The following is a 16,689-nucleotide window of genomic DNA, read 5'->3' on the forward strand; positions in this document are numbered from 1 at the left end:
TCACGGGGCCTTGTTTTGTTTCCTTTGTGACTGGACAAGCACTGATGATTGGGAGAATAATCTGTTCCTCTTGTAATGAGAGGTCGTTGTAAGAAAAAAGCTGGAGCATTATTGTATATGAAGTAAAAGATATTTGATGAGGGAAGTTACCTTAACTCTGGTTAAGGTAAGAATATCCTTGTTATTGCTTCCTTGCTGTGAAAAGTTTGCTGTGTAAAAACAAGTGATCCTCAGTTTAGAAGAGGAAGACGGGTATGGTGCTTTGAATTATACCAGTACAGTGGTGGTATATATTTCAACTACAAAAAATCATTGTCATAATTCCTTGAACTGTTTGAATATTAATGAAACAAAATCTTCCCAAACAATGCAAAGCTTTTCCACCAGTGTTTGAGAAGAGAACAGTGGGGAGAGTAAGATGAACTGCAAAGAACAGTAGTACCCATTTAGGTACTGTCCTGCATTCCCTGTCATCTCTGTAGGTCTTTCTCCATTTCTCTGTCTGTGTCTTTGAATTTCTTAAGCTCTCTAGGCAGAAAATGACATTAAAATCCGTTAATGAAGGTGCTGCTGAAATTTGCTGGCTGATTATATGCCAGTGATAATAACAATGGTGCAGTTGGAAAATTTTATTCCAAACAGAAACCTGCACAGCCTATTCTTTTTATGTAAAACAGCTGGGCTTTCTAATGGAAAGGCACCTTTTTAGTAGTTACATATAAAGATGATAATGTTGGTGATGAGCTAAAACATATTGCAAGTGAGTCACTGGAGTATAACTAGCTATTAGGATTTAGTTATTTTGCTGTGACAGATATTTTTCATCACTATATCCAGCTGCTTGGTGAAATGCATGAGCAGGTGCATTGATATGTATGTATTATGTTGTTCAATCATTCTGTAAATCGTATTTTAAATCCAGCTTTTATTAGGGGATTTTCCCCAACTTAACCACAGCAAATGAATTCCTCAGCTTTTCACATCTCATATCCATACATGCAATATTTAATTGTATCCATGGTTTTGAAATAGCCATGATGTAATAGTCACCTTAGAGTTTTCATGATGTGCAATTTACTTCTCTTTTCTTATAGAATGGCAGAAATATAAACAGCCTGTAAATGTTAATTGGGTGAGTTCCTGGCCCCATTTGAAGAATGAAGTATTTTGAATGCTTGCTGATTGGCACAGAAATTGGCTTAGATCTGTTATTTTCATAATCCAATGGATATAAAGATACAAAAAAAATCCAAAAGTAGGAATAAAATGCTCTCTGAATAATAAAAATCCTAGACAGGTAAGGCAGAAGGCAGTATTTTAACAGTGCACTTCTTGTTATCAGGGCATTGACACAGAAGCAAGTAACTGCGGGTTGTTTAAAGAAAGTAATCTTTTGCTTGTTGGAAGAGCTATTGTCCCTCTCTGCTCCAAATGAAGGAAAGTGGTAGTTACACCCATGACTTTATTCAGATACTGATACTGTGCAGGTAAAACCCTCGCTTTCCAATTGTATAGACAAATAAAGCACCTAGTTGTTACTGCTCCATAATGTTTGCTGACATTATTCATACTTGGAAGAATCCTAGAGATTTCCATTTCTTAACAGTTTTGATTTTAATTTTGGTTCTTTATGATAGTGTCTCTAGCTATTGATAGCTTTTGTTTCCTTTGGGCATTATTCACATATTCACATACTTTCACTGATTTCTATTTATGGAATTCCCTCAAACATATGACTAGAATTGTTTCCCAGATAATCATAAATGTTTGATTTATTACTTTGCTTATTTTGGAGAGCAGTGATGGAAGGAGCTTCTTATCATTCCTCTACCCTAGATGGCTGGCATCTACCCATCCCTAAATTAATTCCTGTATTCCTGGCAATTTTAACAGTTTCAGAAATTCACTATTAAAATGTTGGTTCCTGTTCATTGAAAAGTCTTCTGGGTGAACTTAATGCAGATGCAAAACTGGAATAAATCACATTAACTGCATATCATCACCGCAGTACGTTAAACTTTCAAAAATTTGTTAACATGCTTGAACCTGAAAATGCAGCATACCCATACTTATAATCCTGACTGCTCAGAAAAGCTGTCTATAGTATTTCTGAAAGAGTTTTGACTTACAGGCCTTTGCTGGCTTGCTCATGGTTTCCACCAACAGGTGTCAGCTCATCAGTGGGAGAGAACTGCGAGAACTGTGCTAATTCAAATTATCTTTGCCTTTGCTCTTGGCAAAGAACAGGTGCACAGACTGTTACCATGGAACGGAACTGTGTTAACTTGTTATCTGCAGTAACTTGTTCATCTATCTGAGCTAACACACTACTTTTAGTAGTTGTATACATGCATTTGTCAAACTAAAGAGTTTATGCAGAATTTTTCAAGGCTGTGTTTGATGTGTATGTTGGAAAGCAGTGGTGATCGATTATTACAGGCTTTTAAAAACAAAACAAGAACCCCAGTGTCATGAAATGAATTATTATATACAAAAGAAATTCTTGCGGGGTTCAAATTAAGATTACACAGATGATCTCAAATTGACTTTTCCTGTTGTCCGTCGGGGAGTACTTTCTTTAGAAATGGTAACATTTATTAATACTTCTTTTGCTTTTAGTTTAGCTTCTGTGAGTCACTGAAGCTATTAAAATAACTGATAGGCCACTCCTTCATTGCATGGTCTGTGGCTGGAGTGCTAGAGTGGGCTGAGGATATGCTTTACCAGTGGGTTTCAGCTCCTGTTTTTGGGAGAAGCATGCGCTCCCTGGTGCTTAGAGTCCATTCTGTAGCTCTTTTCTGCCCCTTATTCCTATTGCATATGTTAAATGCATACACCCTAATTTCTGCCCTTTCCTTCCTGTACTTCTTTTCAGCCTCACCTCCATGACTCCTATCTAGTTCCCACTTACTTGCATCTTTTAGTTTGTCCCTCTTCCCTCTTTTTCTGGTACTTCCTCCCTTCCTGCCACTCTGCTTTTCGCTCACCTCATGTTTCTGCAGTGGGATTTCCTCGCAGCTTTTCCTGTCTCTGAACCTGGCAGGTGGCTCCTCTTTCTTGTTGAGGTACTAGGAGAGACAGCCAGGTTCTCAGCTTAAAGTACTCAACCACAACAGTTCATGATCAGTCCAGGTTTTTGGAATGTAACATCCTTAGTTTCTCTAGAATGATGGAGCGTTCATAATCTGTTCACAAAAGGAGTTAGTCTCTGCTCTGCATTAAGAAAACTCTGAAATTTAGCTGTATGTCTCTTAAGCTGCTACTGAGGATATGTGAACTGTGACCCCACCACCATCACCACCACCTTCTTCTGCCAAAAAGTGTGAGGAAAGAGTTGCTGCAGCATGTGCCAGATTTCAACTCCTTTCTCCAAAGTCTCAAATATGATAGAGCTATTAAAAATGTTTGCTATTCATCTCGCCTTCTGAAATGTTGAAATGATTTCATGAAGCATCTGAAAACCTCAGAATGAGGCATACAGCTCAGGCTACAAAAACTTGATGAGTCCTTTAAAAAGAAAAGAAAAAGAAAAAGAATTATAATGAAGTATGTATTGGGCACTTTTACTTCATCAGTGTTGCTGTGTAATTTCATTAAGCTCTTTCATGGAATCATATACCTGGAATAGATACCAGCTCTAATCCAAAATACAGGCACAAGTTCCTGCTCAAGGAATTGTTTATTTTCCCTGTACTCAAGGGACTATTGATCTGTCAGGAAATAGATAATTTCAAATAAACAGCTGACAATACTTATTTTTCACAACAGAAACAGACTGTGAGATACAGAGTTTTGGCTAAATGCAAAATAATAAGTATAAATAGGATGCTGAAAAAGACAATTATATGAAAAATATAATTATGACTATTGATTAAGGGAGTGAAAATGTTTTCATGTGTGATTGTTTCAGAATTTGTTTAGGACATATTGAAAACAAAACAAAGCAGTATTGCGGGACTGGCTTCCCTGGCTCAAACCACTGAGCTGATCAAACCCACCATCTTTTGTTCAGCAGTAGCAAAACCAGGAGTCTCCAGAAAGGCCAATGGAATCCTGAAGTGGGGGGTATATTGCCAGCAGAAGTGGGGTCTGAGCTTCAAGTTCCCAAATATGAGGGCTTATGGCAAGTCTAATGGAGAGGAACAAGTTAGGTAATTATAACAAATTCTTCTGACTCCAAAAGGTATGATTCTGGAATCATGTATTGTTCAAATGCATTTTTTAATGTGCCCTGAAAAGATGTATCGTAGTGGGGTGGCATCTGTGCTACAGGGAAAGCTGAGTGTCTCCTGCAGTTCAAAAGAAACTCCTTACATGCTCCAAAACTATTATTCTGGTTTGGATTGCCTTGGAACTTGCTGTGCCTTTGAACTTGAAGCACCTTCAGAAGATGTGATGCAAGGTTAGTGGTAATACAATTTTAAGGAACAGGTTCTCAAAATAATTCTCCTAAAAACAATGTATTTAACAAATTGTTTCTCTGCTAACATTTGTGCATACAGCACTGTAGCTCTGATTCTACTCAGGTTGGTCTCAGATACTTGAAACTTAACTCTGCCCTACCTGTCTCTTTGGAAAGCCACCTCACAGAAATTCTTACAGATGCAGTAAGGAACAGTTAGGGAGAGCAGGAGCTCTGAATGTTAAGAATGTTATTCTTAAGTTCTTTCAAAGCTTCATTAAGCTTTATTTTTTGTACTTCAAAAAGCATAGAATAGAGTGAGCTGATTAAGGAGAATGGATCTAAAAATAAGACCTTTTCAAGAAACTCTATCTACCAGTACTCCATGTTTGTTATAGTGACTTTTTTCTGAAACAGGATGGTCCTGCTGATAGCGTAAAATGCTTCCTTTTGGGCCATCACCTTTTCCAGATGAAGATGGAGGACAGAGCTGAGATGCTGCTGTTTCCTCCACCAGCGTGGAGGAGGGGGAAAGCAGTTGTTGCTTGAGGATTTGTTGAGGTGGTAGTAGCCGAGCCATCTGTGTTGTCTGTAGCAAAAAAGGTGAAGGCAGTTGTGTAAAAATTAGGGATGTCCCCAAAGTGCAAGGAGAGTAAGGGAACTCTCAGTTATTGAAAAATATAATGTTAAATGCATATCATCAAACTATCCCCATGCAGAGGAAGGCTGGGAAGTATAGTAAGAGGCCATTCTGGCTGTATTAATAGTTTTACAAAGATCACAATCCAAACAAAATTGTACAAAAAATGGAGACATTTTCCTAAAGGGATTATAAAGAAATATCACAAGCCTGCAGGGGTAATGTCAGAAAGGCAAAGGGGAAAAAAATCAGTTACAAGTAGCAAGGAACATTAGAAAGCAACAGAAGAGGTTCTATAAGAGGTCAGGAAGAAAAAGAGAAAGTGTTGGCATGTTATGTAATTGGGAAATAAGAGATAACAAAGGGGAACCTGAAGTATTCAACATTGCCTCTGCTTTGACCTCAAAAGTACTTTTATAGTTCTTGGCAGCTGATAGGAATGCAGGTCAGAAGAGGGAAAGAAGTAGTTAAAATTAAACATCCGATTCTGTTTCTGGAAAGATGTGGATCAAACTACTACATAATCAAATTACAGGAATTAGTGTGTAGAAGGGTTATAGCCATTTAAGACTCAAAACAAACAACACTATTTCAAGCGCAAATCAGATCTAACCAATCTAATTTCCTTCATTGACAGGGTAACTGCCTTGGTCAAAAAGAAGCAGCTGTGCTAAATCTTGACTGTAATAGAACTCTTGATACTGTCCTACACAGGATTCTTTTTATATAAATTTTGGAAATAAGGTCTAGATGAAATTACTTTCTAAAAAAGACACACAATGGCAAGCAGTAAGTGCAGGGACTGATTGTGGGCCCAGGAAGAAAGGGAATATACTTCTCTTGCAGTTCACACTGAGTTGGGAGAGTTTGCAAGCACTCTGGTTTTGTTCTCTAAATGGTTTTAGCAAATTTAGGGAAAAAGTAAAAAATGCATGATTAGGAATGGAAGTCAGATAGTAACAAAACTGGGGCTGACTAGCTAGTGAATGGTACAGTGAAAGAGAACTTGAGTATTATCCACAGACAGACTGAGTCAACATTGCGATAGTGTGACAAAAAGCGGAAATTCCTTTTGGGATGCATTAGAAGAAGAATCATGCATAGAACAGGAGAGGTAGCATTCTGCACTGCCTGGTACTGATGAGGAAGGCTCAGTTCAGTGTCCAGTTTTTGACACTGTACATGGGAACTCAGGAGGAAGGCAGCAAGAAAACATGACCTAAAAGGAAATGTTTTAGGAATGTATGCATTTGGTCTAAGAGAGAGAAAGAGCAAAGGTCTTAAAGTATGCTAGGATTTTTTCACACAACATAATAGAACAAAAAGCAACTAGATGCAGAATTAAACTTGTTGATGTAGTATTTTTACTTAGATTATAATTTTCATGAAAATCAAAAAGTCTTTTTTCTCAGGGCAACCCCATAGAAGTCACATTCTTTCCACGGTGTATATGAGTATGGGTGGTATAATTGCATGAAATACTATATAGAGAGGGACTGTTGTTTCTAAGGGAGGATGAAAACGAAGAGCAGCTCTACCTAGTCCAATTGGTAGTGCATCTAGCCCAGTATCTATCTGGGATAACGAGCAGCAGTGGATATGTAGAGAGAGAATATAAGAACACTGCTATGCCCTCCTTGCTTTGCATAACCTATAGTTTAGGGACATCTGAAATTAGAGGTTGTATTGTTTGTGTTTGAACTGTTTTGATAATTTCTTTCATAAATTTCTGTAACTACTTTTTCTGAAGCTGCCAAAACTTTGGACACCACCTTTGATTTTGAATTTGTGAGTTAGATGAGAAGTACTACTTCTGCTGTTTTTTAAATCAGTATCTGATTATTTCATTTGATACCAAGTAATTCTTTCACTAATACTGAACAGTTGTTCCCCTGCCTTCTCCCCCCACCCCTTTGGTAACATTTGGGTTTTTTGGTAACATTCTGTTACATCTTTCTTCCATAATCATCTCTTTTTAAAACTGAAGATGTCCTGATCTGTTTAATCTTCTCTCGAATAGAAGCTGTTCCATACTTTCGATGATCTTTCTTGATTTTTCTCTGTTTCAGTTCAAGTTCTTCTATATCCTTTTTAAGATGCAGAGACCAGGAATCTATATCAATCTTCAATATGAAGGTGGATTATGGATTAGCCTAATCTAGCACAGCACTAGCATAATCATGTTTTCTGTCTTCTACCTTTATCTGCCAGCTCTTTGACCACGCTTGAGTACTGAGCTGCTTTTTTATTGTAGCAGACACAGTAATTCCAAGATATCTTTTGGAAGACTTCACAACTAGTTTGGAGGCCATCATTTGTATATTATAACTAGATTTGTTTAGTCCTGTGTGCATTATTGTTGAATTTCTCTACTGTTTATGATTTGAAGTTTTCTAACCTCTGTGCAGTTATGATTTATCTCTTGTAGTCAATTTAATTTGGAGTGGTCTTCAAAAATAGGAGAAATGTTTATAGGATAATACTTTTCTTTTTAATATGAAGGTTAGAAAGGGTAACCAAAACAAGCAGAATGGGTTTTGCAGGTAGGAGAGCCTCTACATTTGCGTTTGTCCAATCGACATAGACAAGACAGCAGTTCATCTACAATATTAATCTTGTTTCATTGGGCAGGTGTTGCAGATAAATAAAAAGATGGCCGCAGTAATTTATCCGTCCAGCTTTAAAAAGGTCCATCTATAGCAAGGACATTCTTTGGATTTTTATTTGGGGTAATTTTCTTAACTTATGTACATCCTCACAATTTCTTCGAAATGACCAAGGTTCTTCAGGCCAATTTGCAGTTTCTGCTTCCTTTACCTTTTCCAAAAGCCTAAAACTCAAAATATTAGCTACACCAGCAAACCGTATCTGGCAGTTGTTTTTGTCTTGACTAATTTTCATTGATGCTCAAGACTACATTTGAGACTTCTCTACATCTCCTCTCCCATCTTTCATCTATTTTGAAATGCATAATCTGATTTCCCCAGAGGCTTTTAAAATTAAATCCATGTGGCCACCATCACATAGCATTTCCTAGCATTGCACCATAGTCTAAACAAATACTGCTTGCGGGTACAACTTGGGTTTGTTTTGCTTTCTTCTCAAAGATGGGATACCAGCTTGATAGGCTAGTGTTCATACCTGATACTGAATGTTTTAAACAACATTGTTAAAATACATTTAGTAAAATTACTTTGTGCACCAGGTAGGTCTTTCAGAGAGCTCTTAAAGTCTTATAGCGTATACTTCTTTTTTTCCCCTCAGCAAATCACTAAAGATAACATTTATATCTGGGAGCAAGGATACTCTTCACATGAAAATTTTAGACTTCAAGAAGGTGATGCAGTTCTACTCTTAAGAAAATAATATGCTGATTTTCCAAAATCAAATGCAGTAAGTCCTTTATCGAAAGTCAAAAGTAACCTTTGGCAGTATCTCTTGTTAGATAGCAGATTAAGAATTATGTGAAGAATGCAGCTAGCACTAGTCTAAGCCAGGTTTGCAGGGTTCCCAGGATTTTTGTTGTTTGTCCCTGAGATTACTGTCTGGAAACAGCGAATGTCATTTGATTAGGTTCTTTGCCCTTAAAAAAAGAAAAAGACTCTTTCCTCTTGCAACCCACTGTTATTGAGCATGTAGCTTAGATTTAAATGATAAAACACCAGAGTAGGTTTAAATTTTTGCAGGTTTTTTATTCTTCAGATACTATAGATCACTGTGTTATCTATTTTCCTCAGCAGGAAACATTAGAACTACTTCAAGTTACTTGTAATGCTACTATTTGATAACTTGAGATAGTACCCCTGTAAAGTTAATGATAAACCTTGCATAATATGGTCCTTGATAAGTTTGTGTAGAGGCAGCATGGAGAGACCTTCTAGAGCCTGTTTGTCCTAGGATCTTAGGAAAACTGATCGTAAAGGAAATGTTTCTTTGAATGGTGAATCCTGGTGATATGTATACAAAATTTGAGCCTCTGCGTCTTCTCTAAACAGCATCTCCAATTAGTTTTCAGTGTAATAGTTTGAAAGAACTAAGTGGAGTATGTTTATATTTGAAGGCTCCCAGACTGTGCTGTATCTCCATTAAATATTTGAAGCAACTTTCTTGCAACAGTTCAGGTACCCCAGTCCTACAAGGATATGGATTATATGTTTTTTTGTAATAGAGTAATAAAAATGCTGGAGCCCCATCTAGTGCATGAACACTTAATGCTGCTAGAGAAGTGTGTCAGAACAAAGTAACAGAGAGACTGGAAGGCAATTCTATTACTGGGAGAATTTTACTTTTTTTTTTGTAAAATATTTTGGATTGCAACATCAAGAACTATTATCTCCAATGCAAAAGAAAAATGTAAAAAGCAGCTGGTCATTTAGAGGTATATTTGTGGAAGGTGATGATGCAAAGGTTAATCTTATTATCATGCCGTAAAGGGACTGTATACATTAAAAAATGTGACTGTGTTTTAACACAAGTATGAGCAGTCCAACTGAAGGCTAATTACATCTTGAAGATCACTGTGAGACCAGGACAAAGCATGTTTAGCACATTTAGGTTAGATAAATCTGATTAAATCCAAGTATATTTGACCTTGCCCTGTTGCTTCTTTCCTGAAAATTTTTCGTACTAAACAGAAAGGCTGGGACTTTACGGCTTGATTATGCATTTGGGATTGTGGGTAAAATCCTGACTCCATGGAAAGTCAGTGAGACTGTTTTCTATATTTCATTTGTATCAGCTTTCACCCTTGGATTTTGAGATTAGTTTTCCTGGCTTAGAGAGCTAGGATTGGCTGTCCCTGTGAACTTGAACTTCACTGCACAGGTTTGGAAGGAAATCCTCTTAGAAGAACGGCGTTATAAGTATAATGGGCCACCAGCAGTCTCCCTTTTCTAGCAGAGATGAGGGAAGTTGCCTTTGAGATTCTACCAGAGCACATTTTAAAATAAAATAGGTACAGTGCAGTTCTTAACTTAGAAAGATGGGAAATACTCTTTTTTCAGTTAGTGTTCTTCTTTAACCTAATGAAACATTTATTCATAAAAAAAAAAGTGTTTTTCTTCTAAACAATTCACCTCAAATGATTTCAGTCATTTTCTTTCCAAGATTATGCTCATATTCAATAAGGTTTGCAATGAGGTCTTCTAAAAGAAGAAAATCTTAAGTGTTACAGTGTTATTTTAGGAAATTCAGTGCATCTGCATTTCTAGAAGTATAGAAAGTTATGACTATATCAAGTTAAGGCTTCAGTAACGTTTGACAATTGTGTACCTCCATTTGAGTATGAGTATCAGATGGAAATCATACATTTATTAATGAACCAGTAGTCATGCACATACTTAGATGCTTTAGTGGATGAAAAGTTAATTAGGGCTAATGACTTACATTTTAATTAAATTTAACAGTCTATCTTGACACTCGTAGTCAGAGAGGGTTGTAATCCTGTGTTTATTGAGGTCCATGGATTTATACTAAAGATTAAAGAATATTACAAGACTGCTGCTGCTGCTGCCCTAAAGTACAGTATATTAAAATATATTTACCTTTTTCAATGATACCAAGTGAAATCAGCAATAGACGGTCTTTTATAACCAAAACTGTTACAGAAATGTTTATTTTCCTCCCCTATATCATATTGTATCATCCTGAGTAGATCAGTACTACACTATTGCTGCTACAGGTTTTTTATTACTATTTCACTGCAGTCTGTGATAATTGTACTGAAGAGAAAAAGTGTTCCCTGAAATTATGGAAGTTTTTTTAACATAATCCCAAAGTTATTAGAAATTCTTCCTCAGGTTTTGGATCTAGGAATCATCCATGTTTCTGTAAAGCTTGAAATAGTATAAACACAGGTGTGCTGTGCCCCTCAGAGAACATCTTTTCAGCTTAGTTCTGAGTAAGATTACAAAAATCAAGTTATTGAACTCAAACCGATGTGTCATAAGGACAAAAAACCCTGTTATGCAATCCAAAGGTCATTTCCATATCTCCTGAAGAAATTAAATTGTTCATACTTGCCTTTTAGAATTCTTGTGTATGTTCGAGTGCTTTAAAATCACAACCCTTGAAATAAAAAGTTTCTTTTAAATAACATAAGAGTAAAAATGAGGAAATGTGATATAATGTCTGTATTGTACCTCAAGCAGCTTTTACTGTCTAGCTATGCCACAGCATGAAAATATACTAGCAGTTTATAATGCAGTACTTCTTTAATCATAAATACTATGCCAGGCTGTACTGACCTTGGGGTCAAAATCAGTGTTCTTGACTGTTGTAGGAATTACACAGGACTCGGTGCTTCCACGTGCAGATCACAGGGTCTGGCCCAGCATCTCAGGGGACAGAGCAGGGGTTGTTCCAAATCCAACACAACCAAGTGTCTGCACCTCGTCGGGGTCTAAGAGCCAGCTTCTAAGCTGCCCTTTCTTCAGCATTCACTGCTTCATTCACTACTTGGTTCCCATAAGGGACACTTTGGAGTTCCGTATCCTGCTTCCCTCATTCTCTGCTGTTGCTCCCCTCCTCCCACCTTCTCCTCCAAGAGAGCGTTTTCTGAAGGCCAGTGGTTTCCATGTTCAGGTTTACAGTGCCATCCCACAAATACTTCTCTTGGTGCGTATTGATGGCATGGGTGAATGGGTTGCGGATGGGAACTTCTTAAGCTAGATTTGCAGTCACATTTAACATGCTGTGTTATTACACCTTAGCTAGCACAGCTCTGCTGTCACTAATTGGAATACCTTGCTAGGCAGGAGGCTTTCTAATTGCTCCCTTGGAAAATGTGGGTTTTAGGCTGCAGATGTATCTGCAGATATGGCAGAAATGGCAACTGTGGGTGATGTTTCTAGCAATATAAGCTCAGTTACAAGTCATGGACCTCTTAGTATCCTGTCAGCCAGCTGTGCTTGTCCTTCATGAAAGGGAAGGGGATAACTTAAAGAAAACCCAGTTGTGCAGGTGAGCCTGACTTTGAAATGTAGCTTCATTTATAAACTGAAAAATAATTGATTTCCTTTTTCCATAGTTATTGCTGTTCTGCCTGTCTGAGAGGAATAAAAATGTATTTTTTGTCACTTTTCTGTAGTCTGATTTGATTCTGATTGCACAAGAGCAGATAAACTGAGAAAAAGGTACCACTTTTACATGTTCAACTTTCAGAGTATAACTCAACTTAGGAGCTGAGTTTGAATTAGCCTGGTCAGTCCTGTGGTTGCTGTAATGATGAATGCTGATGTCTTTAAACACCTCCCCCCCCCTCCCCCAACAACTGCCACTTCTACCAAATAAGGTAGTCGGAAACTATTTTTATGCAACAAATTTCAAGACATACATTTCAAAAAAAAACCACCGGGGTTGGTTTTTTAAACTTTGAAAAAGCAAGATCCGTTAAATGCTTTTCTGAATGTGTTCCATTGTATCACAGCATTTGAGATCTGCAAGTGGTGGCAGATCTTATTTATACCATATGCCAAGTGGTCTTAGTGACAAAGTGATGCTGCTGCTTAAGTAGATGTGTAGGTTCTACATTAAATTGAGGCTACACCCTCAATTGCTTTGCCTTTTTAAGTTAAAAAGTTAGCTTTTTTATTTAAAATGATTTCCTGTTTAAAAGTTAGCAAAAAATGTTTGTAGAATTGCTGCAGTACTTCTCAAGAGAAAGACCTTTTTGATATTATGGGAATTCTTAAAAAAAAAAAAAAAAAAAAAAAAAGGAAAATCCCAGGAGAACTTGTCCAGAAGGGGCTTTTTGAAATTATTATCTGAAGTGTTTTCCCTTCTTTTTTTAAATGAGTCGATGGCTAGTCCAGATTCATGTTCAGTGCTGAACATCTTCCTGAGAGCAAATTTATCTTTCAAGGTCTGACTGAATGAGGTCTGTTGCAAAAATGGACTTCTTATCATCCTGTACCAGTAGTCTAGTTGTCTTTAACATATTCTCTATGAACTAATAGCATGTGTGCTAGAGAATATGAGAAAGATTTTTGTGATCCCGAAAGCTCTTGCTATTTGAAACTTGTGCTTGGGGTTTTTTTAATTCAGAGTGATTGGCTATGGATGCTGTTTGAAATTAATTTTCTGTTTACTCTCTGTAAAACTGCTTATCTTAGGAGAATGAAAAGGGAGGAAAAATTTGTAGTTTATTTTAAGTCTACTAATATGCAGTTAACATAAATTCGAAACTTGCTCTAGATTGACAATGAGGACAGTTATGTGTGTACACCATAACTCATGTAAGAAAATTAATGTGTTGTATTTCCATGTTTAGATATTGCAAATGGCTCCAGTTCAGGAGGATACCGCCCCCCTCCCAGAACAAAAGAAGTGATCATCAATGGACAGACAGTGAAACTAAAATACTGTTTTACTTGCAAGATTTTCCGCCCACCTCGTGCCTCACATTGCAGCCTTTGTGATAACTGCGTAGGTAAGTATAGAAAGATGTGGCATATGTTCAATTTAGTAATTTATATGTTCTTAAGAATACGTTTGGTATCAGAGAGAAAAGAACCAATCTGAGTTGATGACAGGATTACCCAGGAGGTCACTTGCTGCATTCATCCTTCTTTCCTGTAAGCTCTAGTAAATATTAATAATTTTAGAGGAGGCAGAAGAGGAAGAGATTTGGCCTCAGAGATAGTCGTTCCTATCCTAGGAAAGAAAAATATCTGTTGGCACACATACCTTTCCTGACCTGCTCTGCAAGACAAGGAACAGACCCAAATTGAGTAAGACTGCCTAGTATGTGCCTTGAATTTTCTAGCGCAAAGAAAGCCACAGTTTACGGGAGTCTCCAAACTGTTTTCTTCAAACTAAACTGAGGGCAAGGAGCTGCTTTTCCAGTTTTAATTCCATCATAACTCTATAGGGCATAGTTTAAATATTTAGGCTTTGATCTGTGACCAGAATATACACTGTAGGTAATTTCTACCTATGAACAGTTTTAAAGAGAGAAATTGGAAAGTCAGAATCCGTAAGAAGTTACTAGGCAAGCATCCTATTTTGAGAGTGAGTAGATAATGCCAGGACCTACTTGTAATGATACTTTTTTTTTTCCCCCTCTCTCTGAACATCTTGTCTTTTTCCATGACATTTTTCTTTGGAGGGCAGGCAAGGTGATTAAGATATGCTTGAATTTAAAAACAAACCAAAAAACCCACCAATCAAATCTAAGTAGTTTTCCAGTTAATTAGATCACATTTGGAGTTTAGTGCGGCTGATTAGCCCACTGTTGAGCCTGGATCTTATGCATTCAAAAAAATAATTTAGAAAGATGTCTCCCGCTGAGAAATGTAATTGCAGCATTCAACAGTGATATTTTTAGATATAAAGCAGTCATTGGAAGAATTATATCTTCGTATTTAGATGATATTCATATAGTGAATACTCTTAGATGAGAATGAAGTGTTTAGCCTTTTAGCCCTATACAATGGATTAATATTTATAGATAGTTCCTTTCGTAAATAATTAGTTTTTCTGATATTCAGGAGTTGTAAAGTGTTGTAAAAGTCATTGAACTTCACAAATAGGAATATTTATGAATTGCAGTTGACATGTTTTCAGAAAAGTATCCTATTATCGTGTTGTGGTATTGCTCAACGAACCTGACAATGTGAAAACACAGTTATTGACCGGTACCGTAAACAGAAGTTAAAAGCTGTTGTCTTTACAAAGTGTGTGCATAAATAAGACCATCTTCCCCCCCATCCCAATCACACACACACTAAAGCTTATTTTAAAATAATGTTTCAACTTTTCTTAATAATCTGAAACGAAGGAATTTTTCTACAGGTTATTCTGTAATCTTCTCATGTCCTTTTCATGCTATATTTGGGAAACCTACTCTGCGAAACGTATGATTAGTGATGGGGGAAGAAACTAACTCAAAAAAACCTCTGTCTTCTGACTGATTGTGTTGGAGAAACAGATATGAAATTATTAGGAATATATTTCAGAAAGACAGCTGAGCAAGTCACATAAATGATAACTGCATCAAAAAAGATTAGTCTTTTCTTCTGCTCATAAAGTAGTTGTGAGATCATGTAATTTTGTCTTACATAATCATTATTTTAAGTTATTATTTTTAAAATTATTTCATCCATTTACTGGAATGAATCTTCTGCGATTTTCTCCTCAATTTTTTAAATGGAAATTACAAAAAACTATGACTTCTTCCAGGTACAGTGCATAGTACTTTCGATTCCCGATTAGATACAGATATTTCTCATATAAATATGCGTGTGTATTGAATGCAAAATGTGAAACTTACAAATATTAGTAACTCTTTTCTGTGAAAAATTGATGTCAGAAGAAGTGGATTGCTTATGCACTTGTGGAAAACGGCAGTCTGAGAGTGGACACTTGATCAGACTATATATTATTCATCTGCCTCCACTTTTAAGAGAGAGGCTTGTCTCTATGATGATTCTTTTACTTAATTTAGGTTTAGTTTATGTATAAATCTTACTTAGCTGTGAGTCTTCGTGTATCACTGTAACTTGCTAGTTCCTCACTGATGTAACTAAACCAATGCAAAAATATTCTTACTTCACAGATGCACAGACTTTTAAGTAACTTAAGATTGCGGCTCACTACTGATATGATTGAGTTCCTTTTTACCACATAGCTAGTTCCTGAAGCTTTTGCTGGATAATTACAAATTAACTACAGAAATTGTGCGATACAGGAATGGAATCTTTCTTCAAACCAGCATTCTCTGCACAGAAAAGCCAGTTTGCTTTTTTTGCCTAAAGGTATTTCATGTTACTGAGCAAATGAACATAGTGTGAAAGAGAGGTTCTTTCATTCAGTATTTTCTGTTGATGCTTTTTACTCTGTAAGACATACTTAGCAGCATTTTAAAAATGTAAGTAGATGCAAAAAACTTTTCATGTAATTTTTTCCCTTTTAATTAATCCTAACTTTCTAGTTGTCCAGTAAACATATCTATTACTTCTTGATCTTGCTTCCGATTTTTATTTCTTCACTAATTTTATATGGAATGCTACCTAGTGTATTTTGTAAAAAATATATAGTAGTAATTCTTGGGGGGGGGGGGGGGGGAAGAACCTCGAACTAATCTGAGTAGTAGCATATTTCAAACGCCTTTAGCTTTGCAATACCTTCATAGAGTATCCAGAAAAATCTGGATTTTTGTGCAAATGCGCTTTGTTGCATTTATGTAATGCCTTCAAAGATTTGGTCAAATAAGTGTCCCTGAGGCAAAGATCTTAGAGGGATTCCTGGCTTGCTTTCTTTAACTGCCTTTCTGAATGGCAGTTTGAAGTTAGCCCCTCAAGGGCTTTCTGTGTGCCATATGTTTGCTTAAAAATTTTTTAAATAATGTGAATATAGTAAACATAAACAAAAGAGCTAAAATAAAACCAACAAAAAAAATAACCACAGCAGTCAGATTCTCAGTTTGGGATGGTTATTACTGGGTTTTGACAACAGGTTTTAATTGCAGTGTGTGATGCTATTAAAAAGCCAATGGTTGGACTTGCTCTGGAAATTACGTTTTTGATCATTTGTTTCAACACTGTCTGTCTCATTTCCTTTGTTATTTTGTTTTGATAAATAATTTTAGTCTTGCTGGCTTTCTACAAGAAAATAAAAGCTAAACAAGATGCAATTGGCTATTTCTGAA

General features: G+C 36.6%; 1 protein-coding gene across 7 annotated transcripts in view; it reads left to right on the top strand.

Moving 5' to 3' along the window:
* The window catches only part of ZDHHC14 (zinc finger DHHC-type palmitoyltransferase 14), a 127,633-nt gene that overhangs the window by 70,230 nt on the left and 40,714 nt on the right, over positions 1-16,689 (top strand). For all 7 annotated transcript variants that reach the window (XR_001294873.2, XM_013959016.2, XM_013959017.2 and 4 more), the window contains one exon: positions 13,312-13,470. Coding sequence is in view for 6 of the 7 variants with exons in the window: in XM_013959016.2 (XP_013814470.1) it covers positions 13,312-13,470 (159 nt within the window). In the remaining variant the exon portion in view is untranslated. The remainder of the gene's footprint in view (positions 1-13,311; positions 13,471-16,689) is intronic.

Source organism: Apteryx mantelli, chromosome 3 (genome assembly GCF_036417845.1).
Source record: "Apteryx mantelli isolate bAptMan1 chromosome 3, bAptMan1.hap1, whole genome shotgun sequence".
Taxonomy (NCBI): domain Eukaryota; kingdom Metazoa; phylum Chordata; class Aves; order Apterygiformes; family Apterygidae; genus Apteryx; species Apteryx mantelli.